The sequence below is a fragment of the Coregonus lavaretus genome, assembly GCF_964263955.1.
Source record: "Coregonus lavaretus genome assembly, chromosome: 1".
NCBI lineage: Eukaryota > Metazoa > Chordata > Actinopteri > Salmoniformes > Salmonidae > Coregonus > Coregonus lavaretus.
Genome location: NC_139988.1, coordinates 44,096,437 through 44,123,832, shown reverse-complemented (window position 1 = coordinate 44,123,832; position 27,396 = coordinate 44,096,437). Strand labels below are relative to the sequence as shown.

At 42.9% G+C, this 27,396-nt stretch overlaps 1 protein-coding gene across 1 annotated transcript in view; it reads left to right on the top strand.

Annotated features, from left to right (window-relative positions):
- Nucleotides 1-27,396, top strand: part of LOC311133207 (neuroendocrine convertase 2) — a gene marked incomplete at both ends in the record, with an annotated part of 85,911 nt that overhangs the window by 37,564 nt on the left and 20,951 nt on the right. The window contains 5 exons of the mRNA XM_084166688.1: nucleotides 2,460-2,536; nucleotides 6,405-6,493; nucleotides 7,662-7,837; nucleotides 18,268-18,483; nucleotides 19,942-20,042. Of these exons, the coding sequence (XP_084022814.1) occupies nucleotides 2,460-2,536; nucleotides 6,405-6,493; nucleotides 7,662-7,837; nucleotides 18,268-18,483; nucleotides 19,942-20,042 (659 nt within the window). The remainder of the gene's footprint in view (nucleotides 1-2,459; nucleotides 2,537-6,404; nucleotides 6,494-7,661; nucleotides 7,838-18,267; nucleotides 18,484-19,941; nucleotides 20,043-27,396) is intronic.

The following is a 27,396-nucleotide window of genomic DNA, read 5'->3' as shown; positions in this document are numbered from 1 at the left end:
TGTGATATTGAGATAAAAATGGCTGCATTGGAGCTTTTAGAATTTATGGCCTATTGAACGACAGTTAAATCCAAAACCAGTCAATGTAATTTCATGCCAGGCTCTCGCTCTGGATGGTGATGCACTCAATAAATAGGCAAGATTAGTAACTCTACCACAGTGGCATTGTCGTTACTATAATATGAAAGGTGAATGGAGGGTGTTTTCCAGGCGATGTTGTAAAGCTCGTTCACGAGTGCACAAATATAGTATGGCTCTGATTTATCAATGAAAACGTGTATATGTTGCGTGATAAACACAATAATTTGATGCACACGCAAATTCTAGAATCTCCACGTATGCCAGAATTTAGGGAGAAGGTTGATATATGAGACCCCAGGGAACTTTGACAAGGACATTCCATATTCAAAAGCTTCTGACCGTACAGCTCCTTTGCATTATTATACTTTGTTTGTTCATAATGAGAATATAATAAGTGGTGCTCAGAGAGATGGCCGATACAGAAAAGCAGTAGACTGTAGTGTTTGGCATCTTTTTGTCCCTGAGTCATTCCTATCCTGTTAAATGTCAACGGTATCTCACTAAGGTCTGAGCTGGCTTCTGGCCCGGTGAATGATCTGATGGGTTCAGCTCTATACTCCTAATGAGGACCGCCACACTCTCACCGCCATCTCCCTCATTTCTCTGGTGACGGGGCACACAACTCTGTAAAAACCCCATGAGTCACGAACGCCACCCAGAAAGACAACAAACTACGAATAGAGAAATGAGGGAGAATGGTGATTAGAAAAGACAGGGGCTTTTGATTGTGACTGAGATGAAGGAGAGAGGAAGATGAGAGAGAGAGGAGTGGAAAGTTATAAAGAGAGAGAGAAAGAGAGACTGACAAGAGACTTGTTGAAGGTGGCTGGTTGAACGTTTTTTGGTTAGAAGAGTGGAAAAAGAGGACGAGGAACGTGAAAGACAGAGTGGCTTTCAGACAACAAGAGAGTTTGAGGGAGACATCCTTTCAAGATTGTTTCGATATAGCAATGTCAAAGAGAAGCAAGTGCGATAGAAAAAGAGGGAGAGGTGTAAAAAGAGAAAGAGTTTGAGAGTAAAGAACAGATAGAGATTCCTGTAATGGTTGGTGGATTTATAGATTTACGTGTGTGGGTGTGTGTGTGCATGCCTACGTGAGTGTGTGTGGATAAGAGCGTCTGCTAAATGACTAAAATGTATATGTAAATGTGTGTGTGATTCTTCTGCAGAGCAGGCATTTGCTGATTACGCAGGCTGGTTTGATGACTCTCCAACAGATGTGTGCATCTAATGCATCTGTTTTCTCCTGCTTTTCCGCTGTTATTTCCGCTCCTATTACTTTTGGCCACGTGGAATTAAATGGCGGGAGTAATTGGTGTGTCAGTGTCTCAGCCGCTCCTGTTTGAAATTGTCTTCATATTAATATGGTCCACGTGACATACAGTATTTCCATCAGACTGAAAGGTTTTCATTATAGCATGCTTGGCATGAGGACATTCTAAACAATTATTTCTCGAAGCAATCAACCTTTAAAGGTCCCGCACAGTCATCCTATTTCCCAAATAAAAATAGCCTTTGAATGACCAAAAGATCACCCATAATAATTTTACGTTATTAAAATGCTCAGAAATTACGAAATGTTACCTTTTCCCTCATCTCTAACTATCAGGAAGCTTGAAAAAACAGGCTGAGTGAGCAGGGAGCTTAGGGATGGAAGAACAAAAACCATATAGTGACTATTAGGTGTGTTACAGAAAATATATCGTTCACAAGTTGCATTGTCTAACGTTAACCCCCTGATCCTCCAAAAATGTTGGCTACTATATATGGCAATGGCTATTTGCATATAGGCCTACTGCAACTCGGAGTACGGACCTGTGTAGAGTAGGGACCTGAGTCGTGCCTGTTAATGCAATAGAATCCTACTCCAATGCAGTCTGCCTAAAAGAAAATCTCTTGCACAGTTAGTTTTGCATACTGTCTTGCATAGTTAGTTTTGTTTCGGTATGTTACATTGAAAGTGGCTAATATTGCGTTGATTCGAGCACAATTCCCACAGTAGAGCGAAAAGTTGATAGTCTTAACTGAAGGGGAAAACTAGAAAGCAGAGTGAAGTTCAATCTCGTGTTTCTCTGCATGGGCTGATATTTATTCTGTGCGGCAGTCCAAGGGGAGATGCGCATGCACACAGCTTAGAGGGAACATAGATGCAGAGAGGCAGCTACAACAAAAACATCAGTTCAGTCTTTAGTAAAGCAGGCACATCACAGCAGTCTAGGTTGGGTCTGGACAAGACAAGACTAGATTTGAGAAGGTCATTGCACCTTTAAGGGATGCTCTGTACTTTTGTGTTAACGCTACTTGTTTCCCCCTCAATCTTCCTCCTGTTGTTTCTTGTACTCTGCCTGATTTTAACGGTTTGTGTCCTGTCCTTTCAGAATGCCGAGGCCAGCTATGACTTCAGCAGCAATGACCCATACCCGTATCCCCGCTACACGGATGACTGGTTTAACAGGTAAAGACTAACTGGCCAGCCAGTGTCCCTCTAAAGTCATCTGCCCCAAAGCATTCATCAATCAGCTATAGTTTTATTACTGTTTTTCAATTTGTGGGTGTGTGTGTGTGTTACCTGTTAGTGTATTCAATTATGTGTGTGTAAGTGTGTGTATACACTCATGAAAAAAGGTGCTATTTAGAACCTAAAAAGGTTATTTGGCTGTCCCCATAGGAGAACCCTTTGAAGAACCCTTTTGGTTCCAGGTAGAACCCTTTTGAGTTCCATGTAGAACCCATTCCACAGAGGGTTCTACATGGAACCCAAAATAGTTCTACATGGAACCAAAAAGGGTTCTATGGGGACAGCCCGAGAACCCTTTTGGAACCCTTTTTTCTAAGAGTGTACTTGTGTGTGCATGCATGAGTGTGTGCTTGTAGAGGAGTGAGTTAGGTGAGCCTAGGGTCGGATATACTCTGTTCTCCTTGGCTTGCCCATGGTATGGCAGGTCTCATAGTCTGTATTGATGTTCTCTCCATGTAGCTCTAGTCAGTGATATCTGTGGGCACTCATAGCTACTGCACTATTACTGAAGTGTTATTGTCCACAAAACATATGGCCCAAACTAGTTATTAAGGAGATAGATGGATATTATATTAGGGAAGGCAGGTACTGTGGGTCACAGTACATTGTGTGGGGCAATTGCAAACCCATGTATTCCTGCATATCTCTGAGTTGAAGTGAAGATCGTCTGAAAAGTGAAGGATCTACTTAATTAGATAGCTTGTCATCTGTAGAGTATTTACACAGAGTGTTGCATTTCCTGGCCCTTTCCTTCCGGTGATGTAAATCTGCCTACACAATGCACTCTGTGAGATCATCTATGAGAGATACAGTGCTATGAAAAAGTATTTGCCCCCTTTCTAATTTTATCTACTTTTGCATATTTGTGATACTGAATGTTATCAGATCTTCAACCAAAACCTAATATTAGATAAAGGGAACATAAGTGAACAAATAACACAACAATTATATATTTATTTCATAAACAAAGTTATGCAACACCCAATTCCCCTGTGTGAAAAAGTAATTGCCCCCTTACACTCAATAACTGGTTGTGCCACCTTTAGCTGCAATGACTCCAACCAAATGCTTCCTGTAGTTGTTGATCAGTCTCTCACGTCGCTGTGGAGGAATTTTGGCCCACTCTTCCATGCAGAACTGCTTTAACTCAGTGACGTGTGGGTTTTCAAGCATGAACTGCTCGTTTCAAGTCCTGCCACATCTCAATTAGGATTATGTCTGGACTTTGACTAGGCCATTCCAAAACTTCAAATTTGTTGCTTTTTAGCAATTTTCATGTAGACTTGATTGTGTGTTTTGGATCATTGTCTTGCTGCATGACCCAGCTGCGCTTCAGCTTCAGCTCACAGACGGATGGTCTGACATTCTCCTGTAGAATTCTCTGATACAGAGCAGAATTCATGGTTCCTTCTATTAAGGCAAGTCGTCCAGGTACTGAGGCAGCAAAGCATCCCCAAACCATCACACCACCACCACCATGCTTGACCTTTGGTATGATGTTCTTACTGTGGAATGTGGTGTTTGGTTTTCGCCAGGCATAATGGGACCCATCTCGTCCAAAAAGTTGACTCAAGTTTGTCAAAAAGCACCTGGATGATCATCAAGACTCTTGGAAGAACGTTCTATGGACAGATGATTCAAATGTATAACTTTTTGGACGACATGGTTCCAGTAATGCCTGGCGAAAACCAAACTCTACATTCCACAGTAAGAACATCATACCAAAGGTCAAGCATGGTGGTGGTGGTGTGATGGTTTGGGGATGCTTTGCTGCCTCAGGACCTGGATGACTTGCCTTAATAGAAGGAACCAGCACCCCCCCCTCTTGGGGGTGCCTCTCGCCTGTCCTACGACGGCCCGGTTGGCGCCGCTTCTCCTCTCCTGCCTGGGTCTCCCCCTTCATCGCCCTCCGGTAACGGACGGCCTCCTCCTCCGTGATCTGCCCCCAACAGAGGAGGACATCCACTAACGTTACCTCCGGCGTTTGCTCCTGGACACGCTGCTTGGTCCTGTATTGGTGGGATCTTCTGTCACGTTCGTCATAATGATTGGACCAAGGCGCAGCGTGATATGCGTACATCTTTTTAATAATGTACTGGCAACACGATACAAATAACAAAACAACAAACGATACGTGAAGTCCTCGGTTAACAACACAAACCAACACGGAACAAGATCCCACAAAACACAAGTGCACAACAGGCTGCCTAAGTATGGTTCCCAATCAGAGACAACAAGCAACAGCTGATTCTCGTTGCCTCTGATTGAGAACCACCCCGGCCAACCTAGAAAACACATGAACTAGAAACTGAACATAGAACACAAAACATAGACCCCTACACACCCTGGCTCAACATACAAGAGTCCCCAGAGCCAGGGCGTGACAGATCAACAACTACAGGAAGCATTTGGTTGGAGTCATTGCAGTTAAAGGTGGCACAACCAGTTATTGAGTGTAAGGGGGCAATTTATTTTTCACACAGGGGAATTGGGTGTTGCATAACTTTGTTTATGAAATAAATATGTAATTGTTGTGTTATTTGTTCACTTATGTTCCCTTTATCTAATATTAGGTTTTGGTTGAAGATCTGATAACATTCAGTATCACAAATATGCAAAAGTAGAGAAAATTAGAAAGGGGGCAAATACTTTTTCATAACACTGTACATAGCGATACGGAGGCCAGATTGGCATCGGTCCAATCTCTCCTGGCTGCAGTGCTCACAGAGGCAACCTTATGTCCGATAGCGCCCTATCTCTCTCCCATCGCTACTTCACACTGCATGACCCACTGCTGCTGATGGCACCTCAAGGACTAGATGATTAAACAGAGAGAACACCATCCACACTCACTGCTCTCCTCTCTCCTCCACACATATCTGTGTGTTTGTGTCTGTGTGTGTGTGTTGTATTGTATTTATTGTGCCTGTTCGTCAATGCATGCCTAGCTGTCAGCCAGGATGTGACACTAGACACCTCAGTGTTGCCGCTGCTGAGTTAGTGCAGCACAGGACTAGTTGGGTAATTAGTTGGTTGTATATAAACAGCAGACTGTCTGTGGCAAGGCATGCTGGGAGAGCAGAGAGGGTTCACTGCAACTACCCTGTGGGAAGCCCACACAGGGATACTCACACACACACACACAAACATGCAGACACATACGCACGCACAACACAAGACTGCCCTCGTATGCCCTTCTAAAATGCTACCTCCTCAACCAACCATCTGATTTGAATGCAAATCGGAGATTCTATCAATTTCTTAATCTTCTTTCAAATGGATGAATGTGGTAGGAACTAGGGATGTGGCGGCATGACATTTTGTCAGCCAGTTATTGTCATGCAAAAGACTGCCGGTCTCATGGTAATTGCCATTCATTAATATAAACATGTTTAGCATCTTCAGGCCTCCACGCATACAAGCTGCATACAAGCCGCTGATGCAACCCTTTGGAACATCTACATTTAACAAAGTCTAATAAATCAATTTAATTTACACAATCACAATTAATCCAGTATTTATTTTAGTCAGGTCTAAAGAAACATGATGTGAAGAAAATGTATTTCAGAAGAACAGAATATTAGTTGACCTACTGTATGTTATCTGCCATAGGCTGTAGACTTGTTCATTTAGCTGACAAGATAAGTCCCGTGCCATTATTTTATATTATATGATTTTATAGTAAGAAGAAAATAATTGAACAATATGTGGTAAAAGACCTGATACATTGACGAGTAACCAAGTCCCACTATGTTTTCCAACTTTATCCCCATTCCCCAATCTACCTGTGTGTTTCTGTGTGTAGTCATGGAACAAGGTGTGCTGGTGAGGTGTCTGCAGCAGCCAACAACAACATCTGCGGAGTGGGAGTGGCCTACAACTCTAAGGTGGCAGGTATGTAGACAACTGTAATACTGTGGTAAATAACAGCTGGCTTTGAAGTAAAAGTACTAGTGATCACAGTAATGTTAGATAACGTGTAAAAGTGGCGGTGATAATAACAATACTAATGGTAGCTATACTCAATAATAATAATATTATTGTCCATCTTACTTAACTCATAATTACCTAAAATTGTGAAATACATCTTGTAATTATAAAGTATGCCACACCGAATAATAATGGACACAGTATGTTCTCCACAGACACTCCCCAGTATTGACCAGCTTGACTGACCAGCTTGTGAACTCACAGACAAATTATACCAAATTACTGTAAATGTGAGAATGCAGCTGGAGCAAAATGACAACAAAATCAATGTAGACAATTCCATTCCTCAATTTCTTATTGAAGTATCCCTATGATATTGCTCTGGAATCAGCAATATAGAGGACAAGAAAATAACTATTGGCGATTTGATTTGTCCACTCATCCAGAAACCTGGCGTCAGTTCAGTTTGTCATCTAGTTTATCTTCAAACTGTCAACGCTTTGCTTTGGGTGAAATTCAAATTTCCAGTGGAAAGACTTCTTCATCAGTATGTTGTTAATATCCTCGAGGTCATCCATTTCCATAGAGGTTGAAAGGAGTTGTGGAAGCACCCTATTGAAGGCTTTGATGTTAAAATTAATTGGTTTTGAGATTTCATTATGTACCCAACTTTTCCTCCAAATAGATGCATCAAGGGTGGCTGAATATGTTTCATACATACAGTTTGTATAAAGACGGGCCAAACATAAGGAGATGTAGGTTAAACTGTAGCACCAACACAAATTACCTCATCTTAATCAGAGTTAGATAAATTAGCCACCAGCCCCCTCTTCTTGTGCTCATCATCAGCACCTTTTATTGTCATGGCAATGCTACACAAGCCCATAAGGGCTCTTAGCAAAAAATAACCATATAAAGATACTCATATCAACTGGTTGGTAACCGGTACATTTAGTTATAAAGTACTTACTCCAGTTTTTAAAGCAATAGTCAAGCCATACAAAATATATTAGGTCAAAAGTGGCTTAGTATTATAATAATGTGTAACCAATGGCTTGACTGATTCATTTGATAGACAATGTGTATCTTACAATACCTGTCTCTCCCCACCCATCCTCTCCTCCACCCCCAGGTATCCGTATGCTGGACCAACCCTTCATGACGGACATCATTGAGGCATCATCCATCAGCCACATGCCCCAGGTCATTGACATCTACAGTGCCAGTTGGGGGCCCACCGACGACGGCAAGACAGTAGACGGACCCCGAGAGCTCACTTTGCAGGCCATGGCTGATGGAGTCAACAAGGTACACACACACAAACACACACTGGGCTGACTGGGGATAGCAGGCTTATATTTTGATTTGATTTGATTTATAGAGTACCTGTACTTGTCTTACTGGGGTAACTGGGTTCTTTGAAAAGGCATACAGTACATGAGACTCAAGTCACAGAATAGGAAAAAGAACAGCCTTGCTGTTACACACGTTCACAGACACCCCCAGACACACACAGTTAGTTAGCCTACTGCCAGTGCCAGTAGCAATTAGCTGCTTGATGATTCATAATACCATGCAGGGGGGTGGTCTGATCTGCTCTGACCTTGTCTCAGCCAGTGTTGCTGAGTAGGTGCAAAATGTGCTCTAAGCCTGGCTAAGATAAACACAACTAATTCTCTCATACTAATGATCACAGATGTAAACCATTACGTAGGCTAAGCATGATGCACGTTGTACAACAACAAAAATAGCACTTTATTTTCAACCAACCTAAGATGAGAATAATTAAATAAAAATGTTCTTCCATTAAACAGCCATGCATGCTTTTTTAAATTCTCTCCAACAGCTGGGGAACACTTGTCACCCCTGCCCCGGTACAATCACTTCACTCTAAACGAGGCACTTAGTTTGCATCTTGAGCAAGGTGGCTTCGTTTGGCAAATTGACGTGGATAATAATAAAATAAATCACATGGAATATTCTGGAAGTGGTGCTAGATACATAAGAGTGCTTCATTGGGGGAGCGCTGGAGACAGTAGCCATGCACATATGTAATCTCACTGTATTTCAAACAGCACTTTGCAATTGAAATGGAGAGGCAGGAATAGATGTGGAGAGAGGGACACGTAAATCAGGTTTACCTAGATCAGGGGTTACCAACCTAGGCGACCTTCCTTGATTTGAGGGGGGAAATATATACAGTTGCGGCCAAATATATTGGCACCCTTGCACTTTTCTTAAATAATTCAATAAACCCAGTCACTACAAAGATACAGCCGTCCTTTCTAACTCAGTTGACGGAGAGGAAGGAAACCGCTCAGGGATTTCACCATATCACTGTTATTTTACTTATCTATTGTTTACTTAACACTTATTTTTCTTAAAACTGCATTGTTGGTTAAGGGCTTGTAAGTAAGCATTTCACTGTAAGGTCTACACCTGTTGTGTATACATGTAACAAATACAATTTGATGTGATTTGATTTGATTCACCTGTATCTTTGTAGTGACCGGCTGTATTGATACCATCCAAAGTGTGATTAATAATTCACCATTCTCAAAGGGATATTCAATGTCTGCTTTTTCTTTTTTTTTTACCCATCAGCCAATAGGTGCCCTTCTTTGCGAGGCACTGGAAAATCTCCCTGGTATTTGTGGTTAAATCTTTTGTTTGAAATTCACTGCTCGACTTCAATGCACATTTCATGTGTTTTTTTGAAAGGGAAGTCATATGGGGGTTTTAAGGTAAGTGGTACGCTGTTCAGCTAAAATAGTGGAAACATTTTTAATCAATATGATTACATTTAGCATGATCACTTAGTGCTGACTTTTCAATATGACCCCAACTGGGATTTAAACTCATAATCTCTGAATTTGGGGTAAACTGACCTTTCTGCTGCACCACAAAGTCTCTAGCATTCTCAGAACTTCCCTACAGATTCATTACCTATTCATTACTTATTACTTATATTATTGACACAGACATGGTGGTGTAGCAGGAGCTTCAGAATGCTGTGAACCAAGATGTTGTGAGTTCAAATCCCATGTTAGGACATGTTTAAAAAAAAAAAGATGTATGGATAAACATACACAATGTAATCATGTGTGTCAAATATGTACGTTGAGAAGGCTGATGACGTTCTGGGGACATCCCAATGACTCAATCGTGTTTGCAGGGCATCACCTGTGAAATCTCATTTGTGAGAAATATCATCACATAGGAAGGATTTCACATGTGAAGTCATGTGATTATTCTCAGTAAGGGAACAAACAAGAACCATTCCTGCGAGACTCTTATAAAGTTAAATCAAATCAAATCAAACTTTATTTGCCACATGCGCCGAATACAACAGGTGTAGACGTTACAGTGAAATGCTTACTTACAAGCCCTTAACCATCAATGCAGTTTTAAGAAAAATAAGTGTTAAGTAAAAAATAGATAAGTAAAAAATCAAATATAAAACAATTAAAGAGCAGCAGTAAATTAAAATAACAGTAGGGAGGCTATATACAGGGGGTACCGGTACAGAGTCAATGTGCGGGGGCACAGGTTAGTCGACGTAATTGAGGTAATATGCACATGTGGGTAGAGTTAAAGTGACTATGCATTGATAATAAACAGAGAGTAGCAGCAGCGTAAAAGAGGGGTAGTATGTAAATAGTCTGGGTAGAATAGTCAGGAGTCTTATGGCTTGGGGGTAGAAGCTGTTAAGAAGCCTTTTGGACCTAGACTTGGCGCTCCGGTACCGCTTGCCGTGCGGTAGCAGAGAGAACAGTCCATGTCTAGGTTGGCTGGAGTCTTTGACAATATTTAGGGCCTTCCTAAAAATGATGGTATTGGAGTTGTGCCTGGCCATGCAGTCATGGCTGAACAGGGAGTACAGGAGGGGACTGAACACGCAGCCCTGAGGGGCCCCCGTGTTGAGGATCAGCGTGGCAGATGTGTTGTAACCAACCCTTACCACCTGGGGGTGGCCCGTCAGGAAGTCCAGGATCAAGTTGCAGAGGGAGGTGTTTAGTCCCAGGGTCGTTAGCTTAGTGATGAGCTTTGAGGGCACTATGGTGTTGAACGCTGAGCTGTAGTCAATGAATAGCATTCTCAAGTAGGTGTTCCTCTTGTCCAGGTGGGAAAGGGCAGTGTGGAGTGCAATAGAGAATGCATCATATGTGGATCTGTTGGGGCGGTATGCAAAATGGAGTGGGTCTAGGGTTTCTGGTATAATGGTGTTGATGTGAGCCATGACCAGCCTTTCAAAGCACTTAATGGCTACAGACGTGAGTGCTAAGGGTTGGTTGTCATTTAGGCAGGTTATCTTAGTATTCTTGGGCACAGGGACTATGGTGGTCTGCTTGAAACATGTTGGTATTACAGACTCAGTCAGGGACAGGTTGAAAATGTCAGTGAAGACACTTGCTAGTTGGTCAGCGCATGCTCGGAGTACGTGTCCTGGTAATCCGTCTGGCCCTGCGGCCTTGTGAATGTTGACCTGCTTGAAGTCTTACTCACATCGGCTACGGAGAGCGCGATCACATAGTCATCCGGAATATCTGATGCTCTCATGCATGCTTCAGTGTTTCTTGCCTCGAAGCGCGCATAGAAGTGATATAGCTCGTCTGGTAGGCTAGTGTCACTGGCGGTGTAGTACGATTCAATCATAGTCCTGTATTGACTCTTTGCCTGTTTGATGGTTCATCGGCGGGCATAGCGGGATTTCTTATAAGCGCCCGGGTTAGAGTCCCGCTCCTTGAAAGCGGCAGCTCTACCCTTTACCTCAGTGCGGATGTTGCCTGTAATCCATGGCTTCTGGTTGGGGTATGTACGTACGGTCACTGTGGGGACGACATCATCGATGCACTTATTGATGAAGCCAGTGACTGATGTCGTGTACTCCTCAATGCCATCGGAAGATTCCTGGAACATATTCCAGTCTGTGCTAGCAAAACAATCCTGTTGCTTAGCATCTGCGTCATCTGACCACTTCCTTATTAACCGAGTCACTGGTGCTTCCTGCTTTAGTTTTTACTTATAAGCAGCAATCAGAAGGATAGAATTATGGTCAGATTTGCCAAATGGAGGGTGAGGGAGAGCTTTGTACCTGTCTCTGTGTGTGGAGTAAAGGTGGTCTAGAGTTTTTTTTCCCTCTGGTTGCACATTTAAAATGCTGGTAGAAATTAGGTAGAACGTATTTAAGTTTCCCTGCATTAAAGTCCCCGGCCACTAGGAGCGCTGCCTCTGGATGAGCGTTTTCCTGTTTGCTTATGGCCTTATACAGCTCATTGAGTGCAATCTTAGTGCGAGCATCGGTTTGTGGTGGTAAATAAACAGTTACGAAAAATATAGATGAAAACTCTCTTGGTATATAATGTGGTCTACAGCTTATCATGAGATACTCTACCTCAGACGAGCAAAACCTTGAGACTTCCTTAATATTAGATTTCATGCACCAGCTGTTGTTTACAAATATACACAGACCACCACCCCTTGTCTTACCAGAGTCAGCCATTCTATCCTGCCGGTGTAGCGTATATATCCCGCCAGCTGTATGTTATCCATGTCGTCGTTCAGCCACGACTCGGTGAAACATAAGATATTAGTTTTTAATGTCCCGTTGGTAGGATATCTGTGATCGTGGGTTGTCCATTTTGTTTTCCAATGATTGTACGTTGGCTAATAGGACTGATGGTAGAGGCAGATTACGTGCTCACCTCGGATCCTTACAAGGCACCCCGACCTACGTCCACGATATCTCTGTCTCTTTCTCATGCGAATGACGGGGATTTGGGCCTTGTCTGGTGACTGTAGAATATCCTTTGCGTCCGACTCATTGCTTTGGCATGCAGCAGGGAGAAGGGAATTATAATTATAATATTCAGCCCAACGGAACAACGGCCACAAAAGGCACGGATTTCTTACGGGGATTATGGCCACACAAAGGGAATGCAGCCGGGAAATTCGAGGCATTATCAAGCGCTTGTCAAATTGTGAATGAGAGACTGATGAACTGTGTACAGCCTGCGCAAAAAAACAAAGCAGAGCTCATGCCTTTAATGCGACTTCATTTTATCGCTGAGTGCAAGGTCTATCTCCATTCAGAGACATCAGTATCAATCCTGTCTGTCAGTCTTGCAAGTCTCCCAAGTGCTGGCTCATGTATCTGTATCTGTGAACACATACAGACATTGTCACTGTTCTATTACCAATGGCAGTTCTGACACACAAACATATACTATGTTGAAGTTTGAACAGGTCAGACATATCCTACCTAATTCTGGTCTCACCATCGACGACCATTGGTGAGCATGCAAGAGGTGAGGATGGGGATGAGGTCTTTACCAGCGCCCCATTGTTGGTCATGGCAGCCTAGATCAAACACACACATACACACACACAGAGCAACTATGATGTTGATACGATATGGATTACAATAATCATCCTGAATATTAAGGCTACACTCACTTCATGTTACACACATAGACACTCAACCATGCAAATTGGCTGGGTTATCATACACACTTTCACTAAATCACATCCAATATCACACACATCAACCTACTCAGATCTACTACACACATACTAAACAAAATGTTATAACATCTGTGGCATTGGCTCACAGGCAAGAAAAAAAAAAAAAAACTAAAAGCGAACAAAAATAACATGAAAACACCAGTTGCTTTGTGCATATTGGTAGAACCTGTTTCTTGAATTCTAAACATCAGACATTTGAAATCTCTATTTTTGACCATCATGATACCTCCTATGGCAGTAATTTTAAAAGCAAAAATTATGGTAAGTTAGACTGAGAATAGTATCTAGTTATGGTAAGGGATGAAATAAGTATAGCCAGTTATAATTGTAACGGCTTATCAGATTATAAGAAAAGACGATCAGTCTTTACATGGCTAAAAGAAAAGGAATATAACATATACTGTTAACAGGAAACTTACTCTACATCTTTAGATGAAGTTGTGTGGAAAAAGGAATGGGGCTTTGAAATAATTTTCTGTCATGAAAAAAGGAACTCAAAAATGTACCTTCAGAGGTAATTCAATTCAATATTCATCAGTAAAGAAAAAAGCAGTTTCTGTCTAAAGAGACAAGACCAACAAGGGAAATATAGGAACTAACAGTACAGGTAGATAGCAATAAAAACGGTACTACAGAGATACAAAACAAGTTAGAGGAAAAACAAAAAGAACTGGAGGAACTTATTCAAGAACGATCTAATGTAATCTATTACAAAAATAAAGCAAACTGGATGGAATATGGAGAAAAATGCACCGAATTGTTCCTGAATCTTCAACACGGGAACGCTACCAAAAATAATTTGCAGAAGCTCTTACTAAAGACGGAGTCATCCATGATTCTCCTAATTATATTTTAAAAGAGGAAGCTAAATAATAGATTTTAAGCAGATGTTTTCTTTTCCGTCTCCTCCTCACACTCTGAATGACGATTACTGTAAGGAATTCTCCCCCCCCAGAAAATATGAAAAATTAACAAAATGCACAAAAAGATCAGTGAGAAGGCCAAATTACAGAGGAATAACGTTTTGAGGCTATTAAATCATTTCAATCTGGAAAAACCCCAGGGCTCGATGGTATACCGGTAGAGGTATATCAAGCCTTTTTTGATATACTCACAGCTCCATTATTAGCTTGTGTTACCTACTCCTATAAAAATGGTAGTCTGCCAGGCACTCAGCATGAAGGTCTGATTTCACTATTATTAAAACAAGATCTGGATGGCAAATATAAAGATCCAGTCCAACTAAAAAACTGCGAGGCCTCTTACACTTCAATGTTGTGATGAAAAGATACTAGCAAAATGCATAGTACTCAGAATTAAAACGTTTTACCAGGTATTGTTCATCAGACAGGTATAATACATTACCGATAAATTGGAGATAATATATGACAACTACTGGAAATAATAGAACAACATGAAACATCTAAGAAGCCAGGCCTAGTGTTCATACTGGATTTTGAAAAGGCCTTTGATAAAGCAAGACTGGATTTTATATGTAAATGCCTGGATGTTTTCAATTTCAGTAAGTCTCTTACTCAATTCAGTAAGTCTCTTACTCACCTGGACTCCTTTACTTTGTTGATAGCCCCTTCTATATCTGTCTGTTCCCCAGTTTGATCCCGGTGTCTGCATTGATGTTGTTTCGTTTCCCCTGTCCAGACGCTGTCTGTGTTTTACTCCATGTCTTTTATTTATTAAATCATCACCCTGTACTTGCTTCCCGTCTCCCAGCGTCTGTCGAACCGAGATCGTTACAGTGGGGGTATACAGAAGATATCCCTATTTGGTAAAAGACCAAGTCCATATTATGGAAAGAACAGCTCAAATAAGCAAAGAGAAACGGTAGTCCATCATTACTTTAAGACATGAAGGTCAGTCAAAACAGAACATTTCAAGAACTTTGAAAATTTCTTCAAGTGCAGTTGCAAAAACCACCAAACGTTATGATGAAACTGGCTCTCATGAGGACCGCCACAGGAAAGGAAGACCCAGAGTTAGCTCTGCTGCAGAGGATAAGTTCATTAGAGTTACCAGCCTCAGAAATTGCAGCCCAAAGATATGCTTCACAGAGTTCAAGTAACAGACACATCTCAACATCAACTGTTCAGAGGGGACTGTTTGAAACCACTGCTAAAGGACATCAATAAGAAGAATAGACCTGCTTGGGCCAAGAAACATGAGCAATGGACATTAGACCGGTGGAAATGTGTCCTTTGGTCTGGAGTCCAAATTTGAGATTTTTGGTTCCAACCACCGTGTCTTTGTGAGACGCGGAGTGGGTGAACGGATGGTCTCCGCATGTGTAGTTCCCACCGTAAAGCATGGAGGAGGTGTGGGGGTGCTTTGCTGGTGACACTCTGTGTGATTTATTTAGAATTCAAGGCACACAACCAGCATGGCTACCAAATCATTCTGCAGCGATACGCCATCCCATCTGGTTTGGGCTTAGTGGGACTATCATTTGTTTTTCAACAGGACAATGACCCAACACACCTCCAGGCTGTGTACGGGCTATTTTACCAAGAAGGAGAGTGATGGAGTGCTGCATCAGATGACCTGGCCTCCACAATCCCCCGACCTCAACCCAAATGAGATGGTTTGGGATGAGTCGGACGGCAGAGTGAAGGAAAAGCAGCCAACAAGTGCTCAGCATATGTGGGAACCCTTCAAGACTGATGGAAAACAATTCCAGGTGAAGCTGGTTGAGAGAATGCCAAGAGTGTGCAAAGCTGTCATCAAGGCAAAGGGTAGCGATTTGAAGAATCTCTAATATAAAATATATTTTGATTTGATTAACACTTTTTTGGTTACTACATGATTCCATATGTGTTATATCATAGTTTTGATGTCTTCACTATTATTCTACAATGTAGGAAAAAAAAAACTTGAATGAGTAGGTGTGTCCAAACTTTGGACTGGTACTGTACATGATGGGGTGTTCCTCCCCATCATGTACCTGGGACAGGACGGCCCCTAGTCCCGTGTTGCAGGCATCCATCTGCACCAGCATCGGTACCTGGAAATCGGGCGTCATGAGAATCGGATGGGAGCACAGGGCCTCCTTCAGACGCCTGAACGCCGCTTCGGCCTCATCCAACCACTTCACTGTTTTCGGGAGACGGGCCCTGGTCAGATCGGTAAGGGGGGAGGCTATAGCTGCAAAGTTAGGGATAAACCGCCTATAGTATCCCGCCAGCCCCAGGAAGGACTTGACCTGTGTCTTGGTGAGGGGAATGGGCCAGTCACGAACAGCCTGGACCTTCCTCTCCTGGGGCTTGACGTTCCCACTTCCGATCAAATACCCCAGGTACTCCACCTCCTCGAACTCCAGCTTGCATTTCTTGGGATTCGCTGTCTACCTGGCTTGCCTGAGCGCATCCAGTACCACCTGGAGGCGCATCAGGTGCTCTTCCCAACCTTGGCTGTGGATGATGATGTCATCCAAATAGGCACACCTGTTAATTGAAATGAATTCCAGGTGATTACCACATGAAGCTGGTTAAGAGAATGCCAAGAGTGTGCAAAGCTGTCAGGGTGGCTATTTGAAGAATCTCAAATATAAAATATATTTTGATTTGATTAACACTTTTTTGGTTACTATATGATTCCATATGTGTTATTTCATAGTTTTGATGTCTTCACTATTGTTCTACAGTGTAGAAAATAGTAAAAATAAAGAAAACCCTTGAATGAGTAGCTGTTCTAAAACTTTTGACCGTTAGTATAAAATAAAAAAACGGAAATATTACATTTACATAAGTATACGGACCCTTTACTCAGTACTTTGTTGAAGCACCTTTGGCAGCGATTACAGCCTCGAGGCGTCTTGAGTATGATGCTACAAGCTTGGCACACCTGTATATGGGGAGTTTCTCCCATTCTTCTCTGCAGATCCTCTTAAGCTCTTTCAGGTTGGATGGGGAGTGTCGCTGCACTGCTATTTTCAGGTCTCTCCAGAGATGTTTGATCTGGTTCTGGCTGGGCCACTCAAGGACATTCAGAGACTTGTCCCAAAGCCACTCCTGCGTTGTTTTGGCTGTGTGCTTAGGGTTTTTGTCCTGTTGGAAGGGGAACCTTGGCCCCAGTCTGAGGTCCTGGGCGCTCTGGAGCAGGTTTTGATCAAAGATCTCTCTGTACTTTGCTCCATTCATCTTTCTCTCAATCCTGACTAGTCTCCCAGTCCCTGCCGCTGAAAAACATACCCATAGCATGATGCTGCCATCACCATGCTTCACCATAGGGATGGTGCCAGGATTCATCCAGACGGGGACCTTCAATGCAGCAGACATTTTTTGCTACTCAATTTCGAGTCTCATAGCAAAGGGTCTGAATACTTATGTAAATAAGGTATTTCTTTTTTAGTTTTTTTATAAATTAGCAAACATTTCTAAAACCTGTTTTTGCTTTGTCATTATAGGGTATTGTGTATAGAGTGATGAGGGGAAAAAAACAATTTAATCAATTTTAGAAAAGGCTGTAACGTAACAAAATGTGGAAAAAGTCAAGGGGTCTGAATACTTTCCCATTGCACTGTATGTAACTGATTGTCAGTAACAGAAGATAAGAGCTATCATACCACAAAGATGTGTCAAATACCAGAGCTGGAGGAAAATAAGAAACCTTGAGTTACAAACTAAAAGCTTGACACTGGTGTTTCTCTACATTATACCATTATGTTTCTCAGTACATCTGAAGAAAACTCTATTGTCATTATCTATTATTCTCAACAGTGTGAGGCACTCAACAGCACATTTTCGGTTGTATTATTTGAAGGTAGTAGCAGTGGTAGTAGTCACAGTAGCAGTTATAGTGATAGTCAGGAAACTTTGAATTACCATGATTGCAATGGCCAAGCTTTGCAGTCTTGTATGATAATTGTTGGACCATTGTAAAATAATGTAACTAGTCTTACCACTACAGCACTACTGCCAATGTACTGCTATCACTATAGATGTAGGATCTTAATTTGAGCCAGTTTGCTGCAGCAGGAAAATAAACCTGCAGCAACAGGACATGTGAATTGTTATGTGCATTATAATTAATGACATTTTTTGTAGGTGTTGATACATTTTCCGTAAATTAAAATCAAGTCTGAAATTAAGTGGAAATTACAAACATCAGAAGCCTTTTTAAACCTCAAATACACTATAAGTTTTACATTTCCTGCATTGCAGAAAAGTTATCCTGCAACAGGGTGATGTGTTGTCTTGTAGGGCAGAGGAGGGAAAGGCAGTATCTACGTATGGGCCTCTGGAGACGGCGGTAGCTATGACGACTGTAACTGCGACGGTTACGCCTCCAGCATGTGGACCATCTCCATCAACTCAGCCATCAACGACGGCCGCACGGCCCTGTATGACGAGAGCTGCTCTTCCACCCTCGCATCCACCTTCAGCAACGGACGCAAGAGGAACCCTGAGGCTGGTGTGGTGAGTGAGAGAGTGAGTGAGAGAGTGAGTGAGTGAGTGAATGAGTGAGTGAGTGAGTGAGTGAGTGAGTGAGTGAGATCTCCATCTGACCTTAGTCATACTACAGTAATTCTGGTCATACTAATCCCTTTCACTCACTGGAGTTTTCCCTTGCCACTTTACCCTATAGTAGCTTGTTATTGTTTTTTTTTGTGTATGTCATTCGTAGGCAATGTTTTAAAAAAGCATTGTACAAATACAGTTAGATTTGATCGTGTTCAGTGAAGGCTACTCCATTTTTTACAGGGAATATTCGGACAAATAAATCTCTCTCTCAGTGTATTGATTATCAAGAGATGTCACTCTCATACACTACATGACCAAAAGGATGTGGACACCTGCTTGTCGAACATCTCATACCAAAATCATGGGCATTAATACGAAGTTGGTCCCCCCTTTGCTGCTATAATAGTCTCATTCTTTTGGGAAGGCTTTCCACTAGATGTTGGAACATTGCTGCGGGGACGTGCTTCCATTCAGCCACAAGAGCATTAGTGAGGTCGGGCACTGATGTTGGGTGATTAGGCCTGGCTCGCAGTCGGCGTTCCAATTCTTCCCAAAGATGTTTGATGGACTGCCAGATGGTGAAGCGTGAATCATTACTCCAGAGAACGCGTTTCCACTGCTCCAGAGTCCAATGGCGGCGAGATTTACACCACTCCAGCCGACGCTTGGCATTGTGCATGGTGATCTTAGGCTTGTTTGTGGCTGCTCGGCCATGCAAACCAATTTCATGAAGCTCCCGACGACCAGTTCTTGTGCTGACGTTGCCTCCAGAGGCCGTTTGGAACTCGGTAGTGAGTGTTGCAACCGAGGAGAGATTATTTTTACGCGCTACACTCTTCAGCACTCGGCGGTCCCGTTCTGTGAGCTTGTGTGGCCTACCACTTCGCAGCTTAGCCGTTGTTGCTCCTAGACGTTTCCACTTAAAAATAACAGCACTTACAGTTGACCGGGGTAGCTCTAGCAGGGCAAAAATGTGACTTGTTGGAAAGTTGGCATCCAATGACGGTGCCACGTTGAAAGTCACTGAGCTCTTCAGTAAGGCAATTCTAATGTTAATGTTTGTTTATGGAGATTGCATGGCTGTGTGCTCGAATTGATACACCTGTCAGCAATGGGTGTGGCTGAAATAGCTGAATCCACACATTTGAAGGAGTGTCCACATACTTTTGGACATATAGTGTACATGAGAACCGTATTTGACAGCACTGACTAATTAGATAATTGGATATTATCTCTGGTTATCTGTAATTAAACTCAACATCTGAATCAAATGTTTACTGAATCATTTGCATTCTTGAAGTATTTTCTTCTCCACTTTCCTCTCCTCTCCCCTCCTCTCCTCTCTTCTTGTTGAATGTTGTGAGCTCACTGATAAGACTACATTCTTCATCTTCCATGGTTGTGTTATGGTAGGCCACCACGGACCTGTATGGAAACTGCACCCTGCGCCACTCTGGAACATCAGCAGCAGCTCCAGAAGCAGCCGGAGTGTTTGCCTTGGCGTTGGAAGCCAAGTATGTACACACACACCTCATCTGCCCTCCTCATCATTTGTCCCACACACCCCATGGACTAATGCTGCCGCTTAAAATATTTATTCAGCCATTACCAGTCAGTGTCTGAAGGTCTTACTCCTACACTGAATATGGCTACTGCTGTTCTCACTCTATTAACATGGATGAGATGTTTTTCCTAACTGCAGCTCCACAGTGACTGAAACCATGACTGTCTCATTACAAACAACCTATTTATTTCTTTGTCTTTCTCTCCCAGAGTCAAATTCAAGTTCAAATGTCTTTATTCTCTCTCTCTCTTGATATCCCTCTAGTGGTGAGGGGCTGTGCTTTGGCAAAGTGGGTGGGGTTATATCCTGCCTTGTTGGCCCTGTCTGCGGATATTGTCAGACGGGGCCACAGTGTCCCCTGACCCCCCCTGTCTCAGCCTCCAGTATCTATGTTGCAATAGTCTATGGCTAGGGTCAGTCTGTTATATCTGGTGTAATTCTCCTGTCTTATCTGGTGTCCTGTGTGAATTTAAGTATGCTCCCCCTCCAGTTTCAACTGTTCTGCCTGCGGCTATGGAACCCTGAGCTGTTCACCGGACGTGCTACCTTGTTGTCTCTCTCTCTCTCTCTCTCTCTCTCTCTCTCTCTCTCTCTCTCTCTCTCTCTCTCTCTCTCTCTCTCTCTCTCTCTCTCTCTCTCTCTCTCTCTCTCTATATCAGAGCCTTTCTTCTTCTTATCAATTCAATTTCAATTTAAGGGCTTTATTGGCATGGGAAACGTGTGTTAACATTGCCAAAGCAAGGGAAGTAGATAGTAAACAAAAGTGAAATAAACAATAAATATTAACAGTAAACATTACACTCAGAAGTTTCAAAAGAATAAAGACATTTCAAATGTCATATTATGTATATATACAGTGTTGTAACAATGTGCAAATAGTTAAAGTACAAATGGGAAAATAAATAAACATAAATATGGGTTGTATTTACAATGGTGTTTGTTCTTCACTGGTTGCCCTTTTCTTGTGGCAACAGGTCACAAATCTTGCAGCTGTGATGGCACACTGTGGTTTTTCACCCAGTAGATAAGGGAGTTTATCAAAATTGGGTTTGTTTTCGAATTCTTTGTGGATCGCTGTAATCTGAGGGAAATATGTGTCTCTAATATGGTCATACATTTGGCAGGAGGTTAGGAAGTGCAGCTCAGTTTCCACCTCATTTTGTGGGCAGTGTGCACATAGCCTGTCTTCTCTTGAGAGCCAGGTCTGCCTACGGCGGCCTTTCTCAATAGCAAGGCTATGCTCACTGAGTCTGTACATAGTCAAAGCTTTCCTTAAGTTTGGGTCAGTCACAGTGGTCAGGTATTCTGCCACTGTGTACTCTCTGTTTAGGGCCAAATAGCATTCTAGTTTGCTCAGTTTTTTTGTTTGTTCTTTCCAATGTGTCAAGTAATTCTCTTTTTGTTTTCTCATGATTTGGTTGGGTCTAATTGTGTTGTTGTTGTTGTTGTTGTTGTTGTTGTCCTGGGCTGTGTGGGGTCTGTTTGTGTTTGTGAACATAGGCCCAGGACAAGCTTACTTAGGGGACTCTTCTCCAAGTTCATCTCTCTGTAGGTGATGGCTTTGTTATGGAAGGTTTGGGAATCGCTTCCTTTTAAGTGGTTATAGAATTTAACGGCTCTTTTCTGGATTTTGATAATTAGCGGGTATTGGCCTAATTCTGCTCTGCATGCATTATTTGGTGTTTTACGTTGTACACGGAGGATGTTTTTGCAGAATTCTGCATGCAGAGTCTCAATTTGGTGTTTGTCCCATTTTGTGAATTATTATCTCCCCCCATTGCTCTCCTCCTCTAAAGACCACTTAATATCTTCTCTTTGCATAGAATCACTTATTTACCAAACCTGCCATTAGGCCCACAGACCTACTCCATGAAAATAGGGAAAGTTGTTTGTTGTCTAATTTTTTACTGTTGCCCAGTTATCCCTAAGTCTATGTGTTCGTGCCAGGGATACAAATAATAGTGTGTTCTTTATACCTTGTTACATGGCAGAAAAAATTAAAAGGTTTATACTGAAGACTGCTTTCAAAGTGCACGTTCATGTTTTATTAATTACCGAAAGGCCCATATACATGAACCAGAGCGACTCAGCACTAGCTGGTGATGTAAGATGCTGGAGTGTTCCAGCATTGCCAGCTGGGACGCGTATGTCACGATGTTGACAAGTAAACCAGAGGAATACCTCAGCCCATTTCCACAATGATAGAATCCATAATAATAATGCTTGGTTTTGTTTTGGGATTTTATTATGTTCAACATTAGCACTGTGGCAACAACGACATTTAAACATCTTTCATTTCAAACATCATGAATTCACAGCCGATGTGAAAACGTAGCTTAATTTCGACCTTATGGTCGTGAAAATGTAAAACATATGCTAGTGGCACATTTAATCTGAATAATTTAACATACTTGACTTGATAGTTACTGTAGATACTGTGGGAGCATGTAGGGTGGAGTCCTGCCACTGACCAGAGCTAGACCAGGCTCCGGGATACAGGGATAAGGTCCAAAAACTATATCAAAGTAGAATGTTCAGAATATACCATCTTAAGTACAAGAAGAACTAGGGTTTCTATAAAGGTTTCACCTACTCTCCCCAATCATTTTCAATCATTTTAACTCAGTCTTTTTTAGATACTCTTAAAAATAAAGGTTTAAGTTAGAACCATATGAGGTTTTTGGCTCCACAAAGAACCTTATGCAAGCCAATTCTTCCAAGAACCTTTCTTTAAAAAAGCAAACCTTAATAAAGAAAACGCTACCAAAGTTTAATCAACACATCGCCTGCGCTACTCACTCATCAATAATTCTTGACCATTGCTACTCCCCCTTCTGGGACAGCTACAAGGCCCTCCCCCACCCTCCCTTCGGCAAATCAGATCACGCCTCCATTCTGCTCCTCCCTTTCTATAGGCAGAAACAGGTAGTTCCCATGGTAAGGACTGTTCAACGTTGGTCTGACCAATCGAAATCTATGCTTCGTATTGTTCATGTGGACTGGGATATATTCCGTGTTGCCTCTGAGAATAACATTGACTTATACACTGACTCTGTGATTGAGTTAATCAGGAAGTGCATAGAGGATGTTGTTCCCACTGTGACAATTAGAACTCATCCAAACCAAAACACGTGGCTAGATAGCAGCATTCGCGCAAAACTGAAAGCGCAAACCATCGCATTTAACCATGGCAAGGTGACTGGGAATATGGACAAGCACAAACAACCTAGCTATGCCCTCCATAAGGCAATCAAACAGGCAATAGAGCCGCAATTCAACGGTTCAGGCACAAGAAATATGTGGCAGGGAATCCAGACAATCACGGATCATAAAGGGAAAACCAGCTACATAGCGGACACCGACACCTTGCTTCCGGACAAGCTAAACACCTTCTTCATCCGCTTCAAGGAAAACACAGTGCTGCCAATGCGGGCCACCGATGCTCACAAGGACTGTGAGCTCTCGTTCTCCATGGCCGACATGAGTACGAAATTTAAGCGTGTTAACCCTCACAAAGCTAGATGCATCCTCAGAGCATGTGCAGACCAGCTGGCTGGAGTGTTTACGAACATATTCAATCTCTCCCTATCCCAATCCCCACTTGCTTCAAGATGTCCACAACTATTCCTGTACACAAGAAAGTGAAGGTAACTAAACTAAATGTGCTCAGCCCCCTCCTGTACTCCCTGTTCACCCATAACTGCGTGGCCACGCACGTCTCCATCGCAATCATCAAGTTTGCAGATTATACAACAGTGATAGGCCTGATTACCAACAACGACGAGACAGCCTACAGGGAGGAGGTGAGGGCCCTAGCGGAGTGGTGCCAGAAAATGACCTCTCCCTCAACGTCAACAAAATGAAGGAGCTGATCGTGGACTTCAGGAGACATCAGATGGAGCTCGCCCCCAACCACATCGATGGGACCACAGTGGAAAGATTGAAAAGTTTCAAGTTCCTCGGCATGAACATCACTGACAAACTTAAATGGTTCATCCACACAGACAGTGTGGTGAAGAAGACACAACAGCGCCTCTTCATCCTCAGGAGGCTGAAGAAATTCAGCTTGGCCTCTAAGACCCTCATGAACTTCTACAGATGCACAATTGAGAACATCCTGCCGGGCTGTATCACCGCCTGGTACGGCAACTGCACCGTCCGCAACCGCAGGGCTCTCCAGAGGGTGGTGCATTCAGCCCAACAAATCACTGGGGGCACACTGCCTGCCCTCCACGACATCAACCGCTGTCACAGGAAGGCCACGAAGATCATCAAGGACCTCAGCCGCTTGAGCCACGTTCTGTTCACCCCACTGCAATCTAGAAGGCAGAGACAGTATAGGTGCATCAAAGCTGTGACAGAGAGACTGAAAAACAGATTCCATCTACAGGTCATCAGACTCTTAAATAATCACCACTAGCCTCCACCCAGCACACTTCCCTGAACATTAGTCACTGTTACTAGCCGGCTACCACCCAGTACTCAAACTTGCACCTTAGAGACTGCTGCCCTATGCATATAGTCATTGAACACTTGTCAATTTAATAATGTTTACTTATTGTTGTACACCGAACACAAATATAAACACAACATGTAAAGTGTTGGTCCCATGTTTCATGAGCTGAACTAAAAATCCCAGAAATGTTCCATACTCACAGAAATATTATTTATCTCCAATTATGTACACAAATGTGTTTACATCCCTGTTAGTGAGCATTTCTCCTTTGCCAAGATATTCCATCCACCTGACAAGTGTGGCATATCAAGAAGCTGATTAAACAGCATGATCATTACACAGGTGCACCTTGTGCTGGGGACAATAAAAGGCCACTCTAAAATGTGCAGTTTTGTCACACAACACAATGCCACAGATGTCTGAAGTTTTGAGGGAGCGTGTAATTGCCATGCTGACTGCAGGAATGCCCACTAGAGCTGTTGCCAGAGAATTGAGTGTTCATTTCTTTACCATAAGCTGCCTCCAACGTCGTTTTAAAGAATTTGTCAGTACATCCAACCGGACTCACAATCGCAAACCACGTGTAACCACACCAGCCCAGGACCTCCACATCCGGCTTCTTCACCTGTGGGAACGTTTGACACAAGCCACTTGGACAGTTGATGAAACTTTGGGTTTGCACAACCGAATAATTTCTGCACTAACTGTCAGAAACCATCTCAGGGAAGCTCATCTGCATGCTCGTCGTCTTCACCAGGGTCTTGACCTGACTGCAGTTTGGCGTCGAAACCAACTTCAGTGGGAAAATGCTCACCTTCGATGGCCACTGGCACACTGGAGAAGTGTGCTCTTCACAGATGAATCCTGGTTTCAAGATCTGTTTCTCAAAAGTTCAGTTTTAGGCAAAAAAAAGAAAAAAAAAAGGAAAACATTTGTGGACACCCCTTCAAATTAGTGGATTTGGCTATTTCAGCCACAATGTTGCTGACCGGTGTATAAAATCGAGCACAAAGTCATGCAATCTCCATAGACAAACATTGGCAGTAGAATGGCCTTACTGAAGAACTCAGTGACTTTCAACGTGGCGCCGTCATAGGATGCAACCTTTCCAACAAGTCAGTTCATAAAATTTCTGCCCTGCTAGAGCTGCCCCGGTTAACTGTAAGTGCTGTTAATGGGAGCAACAACGGCTCAGCCGCGAAGTGGTAGGCCACACAAGCTCACAGAACGGGACCGCCGAGTGCTGATAGTCTGTCCTCGGTTGCAACACTCACTACCGAGTTCCAAACTGCCTCTTGAAGCAACGTCAGCACAATAACTGTTCGTCGGGGGGCTTCATGAATTTGGTTTCCATTGCCGAGCAGCCGCACACCAGCCTAAGATCACCATGCGCAATGACAAGCGTCGGCAGGAGTGGTGTAATGCTTGCCGCTATTAGACTCTGGAGCAGTGGAAACGTGTTCTCTGGAGTGATGAATCACGCTTCACCATCTGGCAGTCTGACAGACGAATCTGCGTTTTGGAATGAGAAGTTTGACGAGCAGGTGTCCACATATTTTTGGTAATGTATTGTAAGTATGTATGTACCTTCGCCACCTATGCCCTTGACTTTTTCCACATTTTGTTACATTACATCATTATTCTTAAATGTATTACATTATTTTTTTCCCTCATCAATCTACACACAATACCCCATTAAAAAACATAAAAAACACAAGGAACTATCACATTTACATAAGTATTCAGACCCTGTACTTAGTACTTTGTTGAAGCACCTTTGGCAGCGATTACAGCCTTGAGTCTTCTTGGGTATGACGCTACAAGCTTGGCACACCTGTATTTGGGGAGTTTCTCCCATTCTTATCTGCAGATCCTCTCAAGCTCTATCAGGATGGATGGGGAGCGATGCTGCACAGCTATTTTCAGGTCTCTCCAGAGATGTTCGATCAGGTTCTAGTCCGGGCTCTGGATGATCCACTCAAGGACATTCAGAGACTTGTCCCAAAGCCACTCCTGCGTTGTCTTGGCTGTGTGCTTAGGGTCGTTGTCCTGTTGGAAGGTGAATGTTTGTTCCAAGTCTGAGGTGCTGAGCGCTATGGAGTAGGTTTTCATCAAGGATCTCTCTGTACTTTGATCCATTCATCTTTGCCTTGATCCTGACTAGTCTCCCAGTCCCTGCCACTTAAAAACATCCCCACAGCATGATGCTGCCACCACCATGCTTCAGCGTAGGGATGGTGCCAGGTTTCCTCCAGACGTGACGCTTGGCATTCAGGCCAAAGAGATCAATCTTGGTTTCATCAGACCAGAGAATCTTGTTTCTCATGGTCTGAGAGTCTTCAGGCGCCTTTTGGCAAACTTATAGCGGGCTGTCATGTGCCTTTTACTGAGGAGTGGCTTCCATCTGGCCACTCTACCATAAAGGCATAATTGGTGGAGTGCTGCAGAGATGGTTGTCCTTCTGGAAAGATCTCCCATCTCACAGATTAACTCTGGAGCTCTTCGGGTTGTTGGTCACCTCCCTGACAAAGGCCCTTCTCCCCTGATTGCTCAGTTTGGCCAGGCGGCCAGCTCTAGAAAGAGTGGTTCCAAACTCTTCCATTTAAGAATGTTGAGACCACTGTGTTCTTGGGGACCTTCAATGCTGCAATAACGTTTGGGTACCCTTCCCCAGATCTGTGCCTCAAGCTCAATTTCGAGTCTCATAGCAAAGTGTCTAAATACTAATGTAAATATGGTATTTCTGTTTTGTTTTTTTATACATTTGCAAACATTTCACAAAACCTGTTTTTGCAATGTCATTACGGGGTATCGTGTGTAGATTGCTGAGGAAATTGTTTTATTTAAT